General features: G+C 41.9%; 1 protein-coding gene across 1 annotated transcript in view; it reads left to right on the top strand.

Moving 5' to 3' along the window:
- COL22A1 (collagen type XXII alpha 1 chain) overlaps positions 1-19,033 on the top strand; it is a gene marked incomplete at its 3' end in the record, with an annotated part of 219,731 nt that overhangs the window by 118,713 nt on the left and 81,985 nt on the right. Inside the window, exons 19-22 of the mRNA XM_021717502.1 lie at positions 4,909-4,953; positions 5,176-5,205; positions 5,467-5,520; positions 9,868-9,921. Of these exons, the coding sequence (XP_021573177.1) occupies positions 4,909-4,953; positions 5,176-5,205; positions 5,467-5,520; positions 9,868-9,921 (183 nt within the window). The remainder of the gene's footprint in view (positions 1-4,908; positions 4,954-5,175; positions 5,206-5,466; positions 5,521-9,867; positions 9,922-19,033) is intronic.

The raw sequence follows: 19,033 nt of genomic DNA, 5'->3' as shown, positions 1-19,033 counted from the left end.
AATATTTTAAAATCTTATACTAATTAAAAAGCTTTTTAGACTATGGAAGGCTGTGAATAAATTTTAGAAAACCCTATACAAACTCTTTTTTCCCTTCCTCTTTTTGCTCTTCTCTCTTTTCTACTATGTTTTACAATTTCTAGAAATCAAAATAAGAATCTGAAACATGTAATAGGTATTTAATAAACAAAATAATGTTTGGATCTCATCATACTGGTCATCTATTTAGAATGTCTTCTACAAGGCTTAAGTAAATAAATTTTCTGCTTAGAACTTCTGCATCTCAACTGATGTAACTGCATGGAACATTGTTTGCAAACCGTGAAGTGCTTGCAAAAATGTATGTGGAAATAATAACCTTCATAAACATCCAAGGTAACGAAGAGGGAAGAAGAGAAGGTGTGATGTTGTGTTCCGGATTGTGGTAGGAGGAACCATGAGACACAGCCTGTGTTTGAGTACAAGAAATCATATTTTTCTTACGGATCCCTAGACAGGCCCTTAGGAAGACATTAGCCATGAACGGGAGAGTTGCTGGGGAAAGAGAAGGGCTGAGACAGGAGAAATCAAGCTGGACTAAGACGGCGTCACTCCTGCTCAGAGTGGCTCATTGCAAGTTCAGGTGAAGGTCATTGTCTGACTCAGATTGGTTCCCAGCATATGTTCAAAATACAGGAAAAGTCTACTCTGACTCTTTATGGAAGCAGACAGGGTATTCATTATAAATAAATAAATGGTACGAGCTGACAAAAACTTCAGTTTAGGAATGGGGATTGGAGAATTTCAGTGTCTTCTCAACTCGCTGACTTGGGCTTCAATTCTAGCTGAGTTAATTATTCTCTCTTCTTCGAAGTATTTTTAGAGTAGAGATTTACATTGTTATATTATCCTGGTGTCAGGATTTTAATATATTCTTACAGTTCCTTGACAGGGGATGCTAAATCCTAAAATAAGTAGTGTATTTCAAGTCACTAAGAGGGAATGATCCTTGAAGTTTGGATCTGGGTGAAGACTCTATTTTTTGCTGCCACTGGTGTGTGTGTCTATGTATTTTATATTCCAACCTTCTACCTCATTTATAGATTTGCTTTTGCCCCCGGTATTTGGGAAACTGCTAATTTATCATTGCTCATTCCGATGAATGCAGCACAAGTAAGAGGACAAGATCAAGGACCATGGCATAAATTAGGGGTTTTCATTGGAATAATCAAGACACCAGTGAAGCTCAGGTGATATGATGCATCTCATCTCATTCTGAGAGAGCATCATCGAGACAAATCTTAGATGCTGTACAATTTGAGAAAGTCATCAGAATCATAGAATGATCTTTCTAAACTCTCTCATCTTACAAATGAGAGACAGAGGCCCCCCAAATTAGGATTTCTTGCCCAAGTCCCCACAGTGAATTTGCTTATAGACTAAGGACTAAGGTTCATATTATCTACCTGTCCCTCCAATGATCTACTGCAGATCTCAGCATCAGAAGATACATTTTATGCCACATTAACAGTTGTACATGGTTGTATTAGTTGTCTATTGCTGTATAATAAATCATCCTATCACTTAGTAGTCTGAAACAACAATCATTTATGATTTCACACAGTTCTGAGGGCAAGCATCTTGGAACAGTGTGGTTGAATTTTTCTGGCTCAGCATCTCCCCTGAGGCTGCAGTCAAGCTGTCAAGTGGGTTGTAGTTATCTCTAGGGTCCACTGAGGCTGGAGAATCTGCTTCCAAGCACATTCACAAGGTCATTGGCAGGCTTGGTTTTTGATGGTTTTTGGCCAGAGGCTTTACTATCTCCTTACATGGGCTTCCCTATAGCACTGTTTGTGAAAATGGAAATTACTTCTGGGAGGAACAGTGAGTAAGCCAAGGCTGGGAGAAGGGAGGGAGTCCCAAATGGAAGTCCCAATCATTTATAGCCTAATCTTAGAAGTCACATGGCAGCATTTCTGCTGTTGCTATTGATCACATAGACGAACAAGTACATTGTGGGAAGTCACTGCACAAGGAGTGAATACAGGAAGCAGGGATTACTGGGGGCCATCTTGGAAGCTGGTTGCCATGGTGGCTAAAATTTATCATCACAAAAATGTGTCATTCATGTAGTGGAAAGAAAATGATTCTAGGAAGTATTTTGGTTCTATTATTTACTAAATTACTGATCTTGAAAAAATCACAAAATATCTCTGTACCTCAGTTTTTTCATCTGTTTTGTTTTGTTTGAGTAGGGGTCTCATTCTGTCACCCAGGCTGGAGTACTGTGGCATGATCACTGCTCACTGCAACCTCGGTCACCTGGGCTCAGGAGATTCTCTGACCTCAGCCTCTTGAGTAGTTGGGTGTGCACCACTATGCCCAGCTAATTTGTATTTTTATAAAGAAAAGATTTTACTATATTACCCTGGCTGGCCTCAAACTCCTAAGCTCAAGTAATCCTCTCTCCTTGGCCTCCCAAAGTGCTGGGATTGCCTCATCTTTAAGATAGGAAAGACAGTATCATAGGGAAAAAGTTCATCCATGTCAAGTTCTTAGAGAAAGGACTGACAGATAGAAACTCTCCAATGACTATTTTGGTACAATTGTTATGAATGAATACTAGAATCTTAGTTTTCCTTCATAATTTAATATGTCAGAACATTTGGTTTTACATGGCGAGCTGCAAGAGATTAAAACATGCATGTGATTAAAACATGTTAATCGCTTTTGTAACTACTATTTGAAAACTCACTTTTTGTGGTATTATAGTAATAATTATGATAAATACAACAATAAACATAACAAAAGTGAATGTAATTGTGACACAAAGTGTAAGTAAAAGAAGACTGACATAATTATAAACCTCAAAAGATTCATTATTCAGCCTCCTCTCTGTCTCTCTCTCTAAAAGACATCCACATGAATAAAAAATTATAGTACAGTTCAGAATGTTTTCTACCAATTGTGTGGATGACACAAAAACTCAGAATTTATTTACAAAAAGTTATATATTTACTCTTACATGTTTAAACTTTAGTCACCTTCAAAGTACTCCCCGTTTGATGTAATACACCTATCAAGATCTTTTTCCACTGCTCAGAACAGTTTTTGAACTCATCAATTTTGACGCCTTTTACTACTTCTGCCATTTTTGTTTGTTTGTTTCATCTCTTCCACATTGGCAAAATATTTCCCTTTGAGGATTTTTTTTTTTTAAAATCTGGGAAAACGAAAAGAGTCACTCAGGATGAGATCAGGTGAATAGGAAGGACTGGGGCATGGGGGTTATGCTTTTTTTGGTTAAAAAAACTGCTGAACACTTATCGTGGTGTGGACAGGTGTGCTTAGAAATCAACCATCGCAAAATGGGCAAACATGTTGAAAGAATCTCCAAAAATAAATTCACTGAAGCCAAACGCAGTCTCTCACAGCACCACTAGCTGGTATGCTGATGCCAGTGAGTTCCTAGAACATTTTACCTGGCAGGATAATCCTGTACTACAAGGGGTCTGTCCTCCAAAAAATAATTTCTGTTTGTTTTGGGTTCCCCCTTATATATTACCAAAATATTAATAAGTCTGTGGGAGTAAGGAGAAAGACCTAACTCTTCTTGGAGTAATTGTAGAATGCTCATGGAGAAATGGAGACGAGATATCGGGGCTGGGTTCTGCACGTATGGAGATTTTCGTTCATTCATGTTCTGGATATGCCTGGAGAGGTTGTAGACTAGTGAAAAGAAAATGCAGCGTGTGTTCTTGTACACATGTGTGAGAATATGTGCCTGCATGTGTGTGGGGACAGTGAATACAACAGAATGAAGAAGCGTTTCTGGGGCGGGACTCAATTATTGCATGTGAGAAACAAAAAAGAAAGGTGCATTAAGGCAAATTGACACTACAAAACATGATCAATTGGGATTTCTAGAAAAACACTTGATGTTATGAAAAGCAAAGTGATTTTTCCAAGTCTTGGGCAGGAATGGGAGACAGTGGAGTTGGAAAGACCCACTGTGAATGGGGGATGGCAGGTGTGTCCTCAGACTTTCACTCCTTCTCCTTAGGCCTAAGATCTAACAGATGCTTTCAGAGGTATTTGGTGACTCATCCACTCATGTGCCAATGCATTCAAGAATGGTTTTTGAATGTTTCCCATGCTCCCTGAGCTAGGCTTTAGGTAACGGAAACAGTTGCACCCGCATGACTTATGTGGGGACACTGACATAAGTAGTCTCCTTGCCTTAACTACAGGACACCGGAGTAATACCACTAAAGATTTTTCTGTCATCACAGTTAGCAAATATACCCTATTTAGGGCCAAGATGTAGCTCACACTCTGGGAAATCCAGCCAAGCCACAGCCATCAGAGCCCAGGTGACCTAGAGGCCAAGGAGAGGGAGGCAGGAGACAAGACTTTTGTGTAAAATGACTTAATGGGAATCACTATAGTATTTTTAAAAGTTGTTTATTTGAAAAATATTTATTGATTGCTGAACCATGAACTTGGCACAAAGGACCTGCCAAAAAATAAAACCAAGGCTCTCACTGTGTGTCTAACACAGTGCCTGGTATAAGGAGGTGCTCATTGAACAGTGGACCAAGATCTGCTCTCAGACATCAGATGGTTATGAAAGACCATGAGGTGTTCATGGAATGACCATGAGATCTAGGCACTGGGCTGGATGTGCACAAAAGAGAAAAGAAGGCTCTTGCCCTTAAAAACCTGTGATCTTTTTGCAGAGATAAGAATCACAGAAACTTTGAGACTTTTACAAGAAGGGAGAAAGCCCAGGCAGGATTAAGATGAGTGCGATGGGGTACAGAGAAGGATGTGATCTCTGGCCTTGCTAGAGCCCCACGGGCGGAGTCAGGGGAGTACCAGAAGAAGGTGACACCAAGTAAATATTTTGAAATGTTCTTTTCTGCACAGGGTGACGTGGGACCTGCAGGACCTCCTGGGATACCAGGCTCTGTGGTAGGTCACCAACTAGTTTAACTGGGTTGTTGTTGGAGCCCGACTAATGACACACATGAATAGAAGACTTTCAACACTAAAAATGGGATAAAAATCTGAGAAAGCCAAGAACCGCTGCATGACAACATGCCATGTGAATGAATGCCTTTCATGTAGCTGAGAGAGGTTGACTGTTGTTGAGGAAATGTCAACACTTTTGCTAATGCCTGTTTTGTCTCTCAGGTGCAGAGAGAGGGCCTGAAGGGAGAGCAGGTAAGGGGCAAATGGATCCTCCCATTGTGGGTACAGCAGCAGAAGAAGGCTACAGCCATAACTATGGGGTTGTGCTCAGATGCAGCCTTTCAGAAACTGAAGTTGGCTTTCTGCTAGAAATTCAAACGTTCACACCCATAGCTCTGGGTCCCTGTTGGGAACTTGGGAAGTAAACTCTGAGTCTAGAAAGGGCCATGGGTGGTGGTGACCTGGTCATATGGGGGGATTCATAGCTAACACATGTTTGGTTCATGTTACCAGGGGGCACCAGGACCGAGAGGTTACCAGGGTCCACCTGGGCTGCCAGGAGCCCCGGTAAGTCACCCTTCCCCAGCTCAGGGGTTGCTCTGCACACCTTTAGGCCTGGAAGATAAAAGTCATGCTTAGTGCTGAGTGTTGTGTTATCTCAAACACCTTTACAACCCCTGAGTGGTTGGTGCTGTTGTGATCAGTATCTCACAAAGGAGAAACTAAGCTTTGAAGATGCTGGTCACAGACCATGTAGTTAGATGAGATGACTGGTCGCAGACCATGTAGTTACAAAGTGTAGAGAACTGAAGTTGAAGCCCAGACACCCTGCCTTCAGAGCCCCAGGCCCAAAGGCCGTGATAGAGATTTCTGGGAGCTCTATCACATGGTTTTGTTTTCTTTCAGATAAAATAGAATAAAAACGTTGGACACATAAATGCCAACTGAATAACTTGCAAAGCATACCCACTTCTACCATGTTTCTGGTTGATTCTGACTTTGCAGGGGCCTGGAACACTCCAGTCTTTGGTTTCTCCCTCTGTTAAGAATTTAATGATGTGTAAATAACCATTTGGGAAGAGGCCATTCAAAGGGCCCCTGTGATCATTTTGTGATGTGAATTCAGATATTAAGGATAATTAATAAGAATACGATTAAATCCACAGGGGCTCCTGCTTTAAAGTTTTTTCTTCTGGCTAAACATGCTGCGGCTTCTTTCAAGATACTATATTTTGAAGGAAATAAAATAACTTCTATTTATAAATGTTAATTAATTAGATTCGTATGAAGCTATTGACACCCCTTCTCCTTATTAGGATAAATTTATATGGTTTTGCTATGGTAAAACTGGAAGAAACTTAAGGAATGTTTAATTCCAGTATAATTAGAACAATTCTATGTCAAAAATTTTGGATCAGAAAAGCTAACTTCTGTCTGTATAATCTCTCCAAGGCTCAGTTTCCAGAGTTGTCCACTATTATTATAACTTTAAAGAGATTTAACTGTTAGAGATTTAAACTAGATAATGCAGGAAATGCAGTATGTTCTCATGCATATGAGATGCATATCCTTTTCTGTATATATGCATATACACGTGTATATTTCAGATCCATGATTGGCAAGTATTGAATGTCTATACTGTAGTGTATTTTCATGTACAGATTAAGTCTGCAAAATTGAAAGTGTTATTTTTCATATTTTTTAATGAAGGTGTTGGTGCAGAAACATTGAGTAGCTTGCACAAAGCCATACAACTATTAAGCAAAAGTGATCCTGAACCCAGATCTGACTGTGTAGCCAGTCCTCTTTTCACCACTGAGTGCACAGTACTCCCTCTGAGAAATGTAAAAAGGGATTACTTGACTTAATGGCTCCCACTAAGGAATAAGAAACTAAAGATGCCTAGCCTTGATTAGTCATGAGGCAGCCTTCTTGGCCTCTTCCTAGATGAGCATATGGAGTTGGTAGTCATCACCCTTTATACAGATTTGTTATGATAAATGAGGGAGGGAGAGAAGGAAGAAACCTCAAACATGTGTGACTACCTACTTTATGTCAAGCAAAACATTAAGGCTGAAGATGTAGCAATGAAATAATACACAAACCAATCTCATAGTCTAATGAAGAAGATATGTAGCAAAGGAAGTAATTGCAAGTGAATGATTGCAGTTTCTAGATGGCAAATGGAAATTCCCCACGTGTATAATTTCTGTGGTCCTTTATATAGGACATGGGCAAGGTCTTGAACCTCCCTACATTCAAACAACAGAATATTTCAACCTTGCTATTCAACAGGGTTGTCCATGGTTCTGAAGATGTTGTCTAAGTTAGATGTGCCTGATAGAATTGAATTTAATACAGACCATGGTGTTGGTGGTAAGATCCCCTTGGATATAGTTCAAAAAACAAACAGCCTAGCCAAAGGCATTGTTAAAAGGGGAACAGTAATAAGAAGTCCAAGACTATAACATTCTTAAGGCCAGGACCAACACCTCTCCCATCTCTAAATCCACAGGGTTTATCACATGGTGGGAACTGAACACATACATGTAGAGGAATGGCCCCACAATTGGTATTTAAGAGGGACATTAAAGTAGAACCTGACTGCAGTGTAAAGTTAGAAAGAGCAATAGGGTCACTGGAGGCCCTTGGGATTAGAAATCAGAATATCTGGTTTCATGTCCCAGTTGTTCCACTATGTAGTTTTGTGTCTTTGGCAATACTACTTAATTTTTTGATCTTCATTTGATTCACCTCTAACTTGGAAATCATCCTCACCCTCATCATCTTCTTCATCATCTCCTAGTAAACACGCCATGATGTTAAACAGACTGATGTCTGATGCAGTGCTCTCTGAAGCCTTCTTAAGCCCAGCGCTGATGTCAATTGTCATTTCTTTTTTTTGAATCCTCAGCAACACTTAGCTCAGAGCCTTCTGCAGAGCAGTTGCTTTCTAAATATTCATTGGATTGAATCGAATTGAGAAGCTGGCTTCAGTGACTTTTGTTGAGAATGGAAAATTTTGAGTTTGTGTTCAGCAATCCCAGAGAGAGGAAAACGTATTCCATTCTCTAAATGGAAACAGTGTTCAGCTTTCTGCATCCAAATGCTGGCATCTTTCATCTTTTCCTCAAGATGAAATAGTCTCTGGTAGTTTTACCAGTGTCTGATAGAGCCACTGAATGGCTAGCTGTGCAGATCAATGCCAGGGGTTTCTTGACTCTGAAAGAAAAGTCACAGTTTGCAGGGACTTTTCTCACTATGTGTCCTGAGTTCCTTGTGATGAAGAGAGATTCACCCCCTTTAATCACGGAGTTTGTCCATTTATGTATTCATTTGCATGGCATTCTTAAAAGACCTTGGAATCTAAATGCAGCTTGATCACTTATAATTACGTAAAATCTGACAACAGTAGTGATTAGCATGATAATAATATTTATCGAAGATGGGGAAATTAAAGTGCAGACAGGGCATTTCTGGCCAAAAATTCACCCAGAAGTAGCGATAGAATCACAGTGAAAAAGTCAAGAGTTTCAGTTTCCCACTCACATTCCATGCCTCATTTCTATGGTATAAATCAGGGTGCTGTCAGGAGGCCCAGGTACTGTGTCACAGCTTTAGTACCCATTCTTCATATGGTCCTCACAACTGCTCAGTAGGTGAATGTATTATCCCTCCTTCAGACATGATATAACTGAGATTGAACAATGCCAAGTGACCTGTCTGCAATTATGCAGTTGATACCAGGCAAGGTTGGGGTGGGAGGGTGGCAGGATTTGAATTAGGTCATTATGGCCTCTCCCTGTACCCGTGTTTCTTGTTTAATTGAAATTGATCTTTCCTCGACAATTTCATTTAATTTTAGGTTATTATGTTTTGCATACAAGGAGGGCCCCCCAAAAATCCAGAATTATTTTTTGGAGAGTGGGCCCTTTGTAGTACAGGCATCCCCTGCTAAGTACATGTCCTAGGAACCCATCAGTATCAGTTACTAGCTAGCATTGTTTTGAAAGACTGTGTTCGACTTCAGTGAATTTTTTTTTTGAAGATTCTTTCAACCGTTTGTCATTTCTTTATGGGTGATTTAGGAGCATACCTGATCACACTGCCCCGATGTTCAGCAGTTTTTGACCAAAATAGGCATGACCTTTGTACCCCAGCCTCCTTATTCACCTGATCTCCCCCCAAGCAATATTTTTTGTTTGTTTCCCCGGAAGAAAAAAGTCCTCAAAGGGAAACATTTTTTCAACATGGGAGAGGTGAAACAAAAAATGGCAGAAGCACTAAAAGGCATCAAAATGAATGGGTTCAAAAGCTGTTTTGAGCAGTGGAAAAGCATCTCCATGGGTGTATTGCATCAAACAGGGAGTACTTTGAAGGTGACTAAAGTTTAAACATGTAAGAATAAATCCACAATTTTAAAATATAGATTTTGTCTTTTAGGAGTCTCCCCTCACATCATTTTTGCTTAAGAATCTGTTAACTCAAGCCAGTTTTTTGTTTTGTTTTGTTTTGCTTTTTCCTTCCTGAAACAGCAAGCTAGAAGGTAAAGGGCACTGGGCTTAGAATTAAAGACACTTGAGTTCCAGACATTTCTTTTTTGTGTGATTTATGCAAACCACTAATGCAAGCTATTTGATCCTTTCTGTATTTATGTGCAAAATGTGAAAGATGTTGCCTACATCTTAACTGTTAAACATACTTAATTAGAACAGATAGTGGTACATGTTTTAAAGCATTATAGATTTGAGAGAATGTGATGTTATTTCCCTCCTGACGTCCCCTTTCCCCCATTGGAATGAAATGGTTATTATTCTATCCAATGAGAGTGAGATGCCAAAGCATGTTGTTGAACTCTGAATTTACCATTATGTCCTTCTTTCTTTCTTTTTCCCCTTTCTCTCCCTCTTAAAGGGTCTAATAGGCCCCGAAGGCAAGAGTGGACCTCCTGGTTTGCAAGGTGTCCGAGTAAGTAAACCGTCTGTTGTTTCTGAGGCTTCAGCTCACCCACACTGGTCCCTGTTATATAAGGTCATGCAGAGGAGAGGATGCCAGTTTCAGGGACTTTAAATGTTTATTGAAAGTAGAATGAAGGGTGGATTCAGTTCATCTAACATGGTGAAATTCCTATATGGGCTCTGCCTTGAGTTGGGCCCTGGAGACATGGAGATGAATCTGTTGTCTGCCAGGAGTCATGTATAGAGAGACATGACACCCCTGTGTGATCAGTACCCTGGAGGAGGGAAGCTCAGTGCCAAAGGAACACAGAAAGGGGGCAACTTGACCCAGTCTGGGAGGCAGCCAGGGCTTCCTGTAGGAGGTAATGTTTGAGCTAAATCTTAAGAAAAGAGTGAGAGAAAATAGGGGTGAAAGGATAGAGATCTGCTTCTTATATATTCATATCATTATTGAATATTACACATCACGGTATTCCATTTAATTAATCTAATTGAGTGTTATATTCTTATCTAAATTGTATGCAACTCTTGGATGCAGTTCACCAATGATCACAGCTCCTGACACAATGTTTGGAGCGGGAGGAAGGTAGAAGCACACTTGGGTTAGATGCCTCCACAGCAAACTGGACTGAAACCCCGACTCAACTCTGTGTCCTCAGTTCCCACCAAGGTTCCTGGCACACAGTGGCGAGTCAACATACGTTTGTTGAACTGTGACCCTTAAGCTTGTCCCATCATTTATTAGTTCACACAGAGAACTATCCAAGGTTGACAGTCATCCAAAGATGGAATAAGCAGTTTCTGGGACTAGTGAGTTTACTGCCCTAGAGGTTTTCATTTAGAGGCCAGGTGACCACTGACAGATGGGTGGAAGTGGGGATCTGGGGTCTGGCAGAGGCAGCCCTGGTCCCATTTATAGCCTCTTCTAACCTGAAGACTCTGTACTTGATGGGGTGGAAGGTGCCACCTATTTTGCTGTGGGTTGATTGTAGCTAAGGGACTCCCCACACCCACCACACTTCATACCCTCAGTTCTAAAATGGAGTGAACTGCCCTTATCACTCAACACAGACTCCAACCTATCTTCATCTACCAACCAACTTCTATCTCTGGTTTTCAAAGAACTCTGCCTCCTATAACCATCTTGAATCCTCAAGATTCTATAAGGAACTTATTTCAAAGGCTAGGTGAAATGGGGAAAGGTTCACTGTGGAACTGCTTATATAAAGATGACCAAACTTGAAGACGGCTGTGCCAGGGCCCAGATGACATGCTAAACACACACCTGTATCTTCTGTGTTGAGAACAGACTACAGGAAGGAGACCAGTTAGGAAACTTGCAGCATGATCTGATGAGAAAGGGCCAGGGTTGGGTGGGGCATGGGCTTCTGGGCACGCATCCTTGTTCACATTATATGACAGGCAGTGGGAATACTGAGAAAAAGGCAGAAGTCATGCCCTAAAAGGCCAAGAAGTCCAAGCATCTAGCAGAAGAGAATGAGCCAAGAGTTACAAGGCAGGGTGATGATATAATTAGCAGAGGGTATAGTGGGTACACAGAGGAGGGGCTCCCCTTTTGTTCTGCTTCCTCCATTGAATTGAGGATGATGAGCAAGTGGTTCTTGGGGGACCCATGGTTCTCTGATCATCACTGGTGATTTCCTGATTCAGGCTGTGTTCTGTTCTACAGATATCGCTAGTTCAGTGCCTATACCTGGATTGAGAGGCCGGGGAGAGAATAGAAACAACTTGTAATGTTGTGGGCTTGGAAGCAGCTTCCTGTTCAGTTATTCTCTAGCTGAGTCAGGAAACCCGAGGCAGAGTGACTTATTCAAAAAAATGATATCTCTCCTTCCCTTGCTGTGACCTGTCATTTCCTCCTCATCAACTTCAATTGAAACATCACTCAGAAGAGCTCCCGAGCGCCACTGCGCATGCTCAAGTTGTATAAAGGGAAGGGACATGAGGCTGACAACACGCAGGAACCTGTGCATGGAGAAGCAGACACTAAACATGGGTTGGGCAAAGGAATCCAGGCCTTTTATTTTAGAGATTAGCAGCAAGCAGACATTATAATCTCCAGCAAAGTAATTGCATCCATTTTGAACAAAGCTGGTATTTTTCCACAATGACATGGTGAAAAGAGAGAATTGGGAGCTAAGCATGCTCCACACCCTCCTGCAGGGCTATGGAGACACCCCATCTGATGGGGAGGTAGGAAAAGACTGCATTTCTCTTCCCAAGGCTTCAATTTCCTCCTGGTTATCTGAGCTAGGCATGAAGGAGGTTGATTAGGGAGCACTGTCACCTAGCTGAAGTGAGAGATGCTGCAGTTGCATCTGAATTCTGAATGTTCTGATGGGAGATCCAGCCTACCTGAAGGCCACTGCAGCACTTGAACCTTCCAAAGCTTCTCGTTTTTACAAAATAAGTGTCATGTTCTAATCAACCTCCTCAAAATAGCTGCCACTGTCACTCTTTTTTTTGCAGAAGACTTATCTGACGTTTTTCTTATTTGAGAATTTGTTTTTTGTTTATCTGTTTATTTTCTCCACTAGAATATAAGACTGTGAGAGCAAAGATTTTTCTTATTTCTTTATCTTTGGTACTTAGAAGAGTATCTTACACCTGTAAGTTATAGATGTTTTATATGTACATAGCATATATAGAAACATAATATGAATAAGCATATAAAATAAGCATATAGCATTAATAAACATCTCAAACTATTAGGGCACAAGAGTGAATACATCACACATGACTTGGGCTTTCTGGGTAGAAAACACAGCTGTGTGAGGTGAGGAGAACAAGATCCAGAACTGGGTGTCTGGTTGCCTGGGTTCTGACTTTTGACAGGAGCTGTCTCATCTTAAAGAAGAGAACATTGTTCCTTCTCATGCCTTTGCCTTGCTCTGTGGTACTGAGTCCTGGCTGAAATACCTAGGTATCTTGTTTCTTCTTCTCTGGATAAAAATGAAAAATAATTAAAAAAAAAAATCAATGTTGTGAGGAATTTCAGCTTAATGTAAAATCTAGAATGAACTGAAAAGTCATCATGTTGGAAGGGATCCTTGAGACCCACAGTGAAAAATTCAATGGGTAGAGAGGCAAAATTACCTTCACAAGGCCACTCAGATATTTGTCTTTGTTCTTCCCACAAGCTGATGTCAATCCCCTTGGTCCCATTGGCCATTTTCTCAGCACCTTCTGGTTTCTTGTCTTTCTCTTACCAAAGATGAGAACTGAAGAAGTGATGCTATCCAGCATATTGCCCCTTCTTATCCAAGATGGTGGTGCTCCCCATACATATCACGGTGTCCATGCCTGTGTCTGTTGCTTTAAGAACACATGTTTAAAACGGAATCTCTCTTTTCTGGTATAGAACTAAGAGTTATAGAAAGAAAGCAACATTGATTAAACAATAATTTCACAGCAGGTAATTCTCTAGGTGATTGTTTACACTCATGCTTCTCACTTAATTCTCCTAAGGATCCTGTGAGGTATGGCCGTTTTAATTCCATTATACTAATGAGATATCTAAGACTTAAAGGCATAAATTAAATCACTGAGTGTCAGTCAGGTTGTAGGTGGTGGGATAGGAATCAGCACTTAAGTCTGCCTGGATCAAAATTCTTTACTATCTTTGATTTTGTATGGGGTGTGTGACATGTGCACATCAGAATTCTCAAGTGGAAGTTAGCTGTCCTTGCTGTGGATGTCTTGGATAGATCTAGGACCCTTAATAACCAACCATGCCTGTCATGTATAATGCATTGGGAACATATTACCTTAATCTCTGATTTTCCCTTGGAGTTGAGGGTCTCATTATTGCTGACAGTGATCAGACTTTCTGATTACTAGTACATTTGAGGAAAGAAGCATGGCTGCCTTTTTTCAGTGGTAGCCTAGGTTGAATTTGTTCTACTTTCTCCTTTTTAAAGTCTTTTTTTCTACCTTTTCCTGCTCTACCAGATGGTAACAACATTTGAATCGTAGGCTACTGTTTGATTCATTTTATGGCATGGAGCCAGAGTTTATGTCAGGACACCCTAGGTTTTCCCTGCGCACCTGGTTTCAGCTCTAACCAGTAGAAAATAATCATGTTTGACGTCTGGAGGCTTGGAGAACAGGAACTGAGCAAAAGACCATACGGCACATATTAGAATCAGTTGCACAAGCAATCCTTTTATCTGTTAATGGCCCCTCAGATGGCTGTGTTAACTCATCCTGGCTGGGAAGGAATTGCTGTTCTGAATTTGTAAGCTTCCCTCTTCTCCATGGGCAGACAGGCAACCTTGGAAATACCAGTTCTGCTCAGCATCCTGGCATTCAGAATGGCTTGAAAAATCTGCCCTCATGATGAATAACCAACACTTGTCCAGGTACTATGCTGGGTAGCAATTTTCAAGAGAAGGAAAAAAATGACAAGAAACAGGTCTATTGCTGACAAAACAGCACTTCATTGCTGAAAAAATGCAGAGGTTACATAACTACTGTTACATCCACTACTGCCGCCAGCCTCCACCATCAATACTGTTAGCACCATCATCACCATCACCATAACCATCACTGTCAACACCACCACTGCCACTATCACCATCAATGCTACCATCACTACCACCACCATCACCATCAACAACACCGTCACCACTGCTGCCACCACCACCACCATCACCATCACCACAACCTTCACCATCATGGTCACCACCAACAACACTATTATCACTGCCATCACCCCCCCACTATTACCTCCGTTATGACCACCACCACCACCACCACCACCATCACTACCATCACCATGACAACAGCCCTTACCATCATTGCCACCACCATCATTATTGTCACAGTTCCCACTGCTACCACCACTACTACCATCACCACATCATGACCATCACTACCACTATCACCACCATCATTATTATCACAATTACTAACAACACTATTACAAGGCACTTTGTGGGCACCATCTCACTAAATCTCCATGACAATGCTGAGAGGTAGGGATGTTGAAACCAGATCTATTTGAGCATAATCTATCACCACTATAAGGACTCAAATGAGCCAGAATATAGCTCTTACCATTTCTTCTTCATCAGAGTCATCATCATCTTCCTCCTCATTCTCATCATTGCTTATTACATTTGATCAATGCTTAAATATGCTTTATAAATCACATCTTCAAACATGAAATTATTTCTTCTACTACTGTCTTCTGGGAAAATTATAAAGATTTTAATCTTCTATGTGGGAATACTAAGACTTGACAGGTTAAACGGCTTGCCCTTCCCCATCTACCTGAGATTTAGAAGTCTTTTTCTTACAGTATCATAGAGGCAAAGAACACAGAATTCCTTTGATTGCACTGAGTGGCCAAGTCCACAGAACCAATTACTTGGATCTTTGTACCCAGTCCCAGCAATTCTAACTTGGTAGCTCTTGGGTGGCCTCAGGTAATCTGTATCTCAATTGTCGTTTCTTTTTTTTTTTGGGGGGGGGCTATTATTTCTCATTATTGCTGAGTCTTCATGGAAGTGGTGGCCCTAGGCAAGGATATGATTTTGACAAGAGATGTGGAGGAGGTGTTACAAATAGAGGTAGTGGCATGGGCAAAGTCTCAGAGGTCAGAAGTCTTAAGAAGGTATTTTGAACCAAGATAAGCAGTTCCTATGAGCTCTCGCTTCGGGCATGGGGGTGGGGATGAACACTGGACACCAAACTGAAAAGGCAAGTTAGAATCTTGGCAAACACCAAATCAAATAGCTCTGATATTAAGTCTGAGATAATGAGGGACTTCTGACTATTTTAGAAGTGGGAAGTGACTTGGACAGTTTCTTTCAATTTTAGGAAGGATAACCTGCTGGTGCGGGTTGGCCTAAGAGGGTCTGAAGAAAAGAGACTAGGCCTGGGAGCTGAGTTGGTGATTGTGATTGTAGCTACAGGAAGGAAGGCAAGCATTGAGAGCCATCAGGGCAGTGCAGGTGTGAAAGGTAGGGACATGGGTACTTGGAGCTGGCCAGAAATGTAACTCTAATGCTTCTCTGGGTGACACCCCTTCATGGATGATCCATGAAGTATTCTTTTTTTGAGGCAGAGGCTGCCTCATGACACAAATATTATCACAAATTTCTGACACTTTTCTCCCTCTCACCTTTTGCCACCTTCTTGCTTTTGATCTCCTTGTTGAAAACTGAATGCTTGTGATGTTTCTTTCTATAGGTGCATTTCTTTGCATTTCACTCTTGTCCACCACATGCCTCCTCCTTGCCTATAGTTCTGCTCTTCCAGATCAATTGGTTTGACTTTCCTGGCACAGGGGCACCTTTAGAATTTGTGCCTTTTACAAATCCCTTTATCATCTTAGATGCTCCTCTCCCTGAGCACCAGTAAGGTCGTTACATAAGATCTCCAGGTCGGCCAAGGAAGCGGACAGCTGCTGAGGCCTCACAACCTCCCCAAAGGGTGATGCTGTCATCCAGGAGAGAGAAAGTGACACTCCATCGCCTGACCACATCGGCATCTTAATGAGTTATTCTGCTCAATCATGGTCTGGACCTTGGAATTCCTGCTTCCCTCTGATCTTTCCTACCAATCATTAAGAGTTTCAATCCCTAATTTCAGTCTTTCCCCTCAACATAGTTACATTACTGGCAGGGGTTCTGAATTCTGATGATTATTCGCCAGGTCCTCCCACTGACCTTGAGGGAAAATGGTTTATTCATCTTGTAAATAACCAGTGACTCTCTGTGGAATAACCTGGAAGCGATTGGAGGGGGTATCTGTCTAGATAGAAAATTGGAGGTGTCTGGTTTCCATTCCCTGAGGAAGGGGAGTTGGCAATACTTAGCTCTCTTATGATAAGCTCCCTGATGTCTGCATTAATCAGGGTAGGGTCAGACGTATGCAGAGACCAAAAGCCTCCAAGGCTTGGCTCTCTTCTGAAGGTATCTGCGACCACATTTTGAATTTTACCTGACAAGTATCAAGAAACTCATTCTGACCTAGACCTCATTGTACCCTCCAGCCTGATGTGTTCCACAGCGCAAAGGTGTGGATCCAGGGACTTCTATATCAGGCTGACTCACTCTCTGCAAATCAATAAATCTCCAACTTGTATTTTCCTTTCCTTTCTAATATCATTTTTCTCTAACTTTTTACTGCTATTTCCACTGCTACCATCATGGCTCGGGACCATACAAATTTCAAAGGGACAATTTATTCAGCCCACAAATATTTATTGAGTATCCATCATGGGGCAGACACTCTTCTGGGTCCACAGGGTACAACATTAAAGAAAAACAGAGCCAAAAAGGAAAAACAGAGCCAATCTCTGCTTTCAGGAGGTTCATGTCCTAGTAGGGGCAGGAGGAAAAACAAAAATACAAACATCAATGGGGCATCTGGTGGTGATATACACTAAGGACAGTGCCATAGGGTGAGGAGACACAATGTGGCAGACGGAGTGTTCTGGATAAGCTGATCAAAGAAGACTTTCAATTAGGAGGGAGTTTGAGCTGAGACCAGACTGAATTAAAGAATTGATCCATGTGGATACCTGGGGAACAAGTGTTCAGGCAGGAGAAAGCCAGTGGAAAGTCCTTGAGGTTGGAATGTATTTGGCATATTCAAGGTAGAGGAGGGAGATGAGTGTGGCTTGAGATAAGGAAAGGGTGTATAGAAATGGAAACAGGAATGGAGGGAATGGGGTCACAGAGGGCAGACCAGAGGCCATGACAGTTTTGCTAAGCGAATTAAGCAGCAGTGTTTTGAGCAGAGGAAACATGGCCTGGTTTATGTTTTATTGATATGATTCTGGCTGCTTTGAGGGGAAAGGTACATGGGCCAGATGTGAAGAAGGGGTACTGTTTATGAGGCCACTGTAGGGATCCAGATGAGAGACCATGAATGGTAGGCTGGCCCAGAGATAATATGGGTTATGCTGAGTAGTGAGAAATGGTTTGATGAGCCATACTCCAGCCTCCCTCTGGCTCCCAGGGTCAGCATAGATTGGTCCAGGCTGCGTGGTGTTGAAATTTTTGACCACTTAGGTGACTCTTCTTGGTCCCGGGCCCTTAATCACTTCACAACACCCTGTTGACCTCAGCATGCTGCCTCCCATCCTGAATTAGTGCTGTCTTCACAAATGTACTGCTCTCATCTGCCTCTGGGCACTTGCCTCTTCTGTTCCTTGTATCCTGCTTATCCCACTGGGAAGCTCTCCTTTCTCCTTCCAATATTACCTCAGTACCACCTCCTCTGGGACATCTTCTCAAGCCCTTCAGGTGAACATAAGAGTTCCCAATGCCCAGTGCATGCCCCTCCCCGTCGTGTTTATTGGATATGTTGTAATTATACAGGCTCATGTTTGCCTCCGTGGGAAACTGAGAGTCTCTGATGGGCAGAAGCCATAGCTTAATCCTGCCTGTTTTCCTTATGCCCTGCCCATAGTAGGTTTGAATGTGTGGATGAAGAAGCAGAAGAAAAAGGCAGAACTGAATATTTCATTTTAAACCACAGCAGGCTAAGGCTAACTTCTGAGACCCTTGAGATTTTAGGACTTGAAGCCCCTTGAAGAACATTTCCCTCCAAACTCCATCACACAGCTTTTCTGGGGAGCCCTAATACCATTGTTCCCCTAACAAAGCAGCATCAGTAAGAACCTGCCATGGCCTCCCTGAGGGTTATCTGTGGAAGACAGGCTCTTCCTTCTACAGTGATTTTCTGAATTAGAAGCAGGATAGTATGGCAGCACTGCATAGCTCTGTGCACTTGGGAGAAGGGTTCACAGAGACTGTTGCCTGGGCTCAGCACATTCTAAGTGCTCATAAAATATGGCAGGAAGGAAAAATAGGGAATTAAAAAATGAAGAAAGGAAAGGAGGATGGGAAGGAAAGAAGAAAGAGGGGGAAAGGAGGAAAGGGAGGGAGGGAAGGAGGGAGGGAAGGAGAGAGAGAGGGAAAAGAGGGAAGGAGACAAAGAGGAAGATGGGGTCAAAAGGAAAATAGTGGGTTGGGATGGGCATAGTCCAAGGCAAATAAAAGTCCTTATCTGCCGGGCTCGGTGGCTCAGCCTGTAATCCCGTGCCTTTGGGAGGCTGAGGTGAGCGGATTGCCTGAGCCCGCGGG

The sequence above is a fragment of the Carlito syrichta genome, unplaced genomic scaffold, assembly GCF_000164805.1.
Source record: "Carlito syrichta isolate Samal-C Ts95f unplaced genomic scaffold, Tarsius_syrichta-2.0.1 Scaffold309815, whole genome shotgun sequence".
Classification (NCBI taxonomy): Eukaryota; Metazoa; Chordata; class Mammalia; order Primates; family Tarsiidae; genus Carlito; species Carlito syrichta.
The sequence above is the reverse complement of the archived record's forward strand: the minus strand, read 5'-3'. Positions and strand labels throughout refer to the sequence as shown.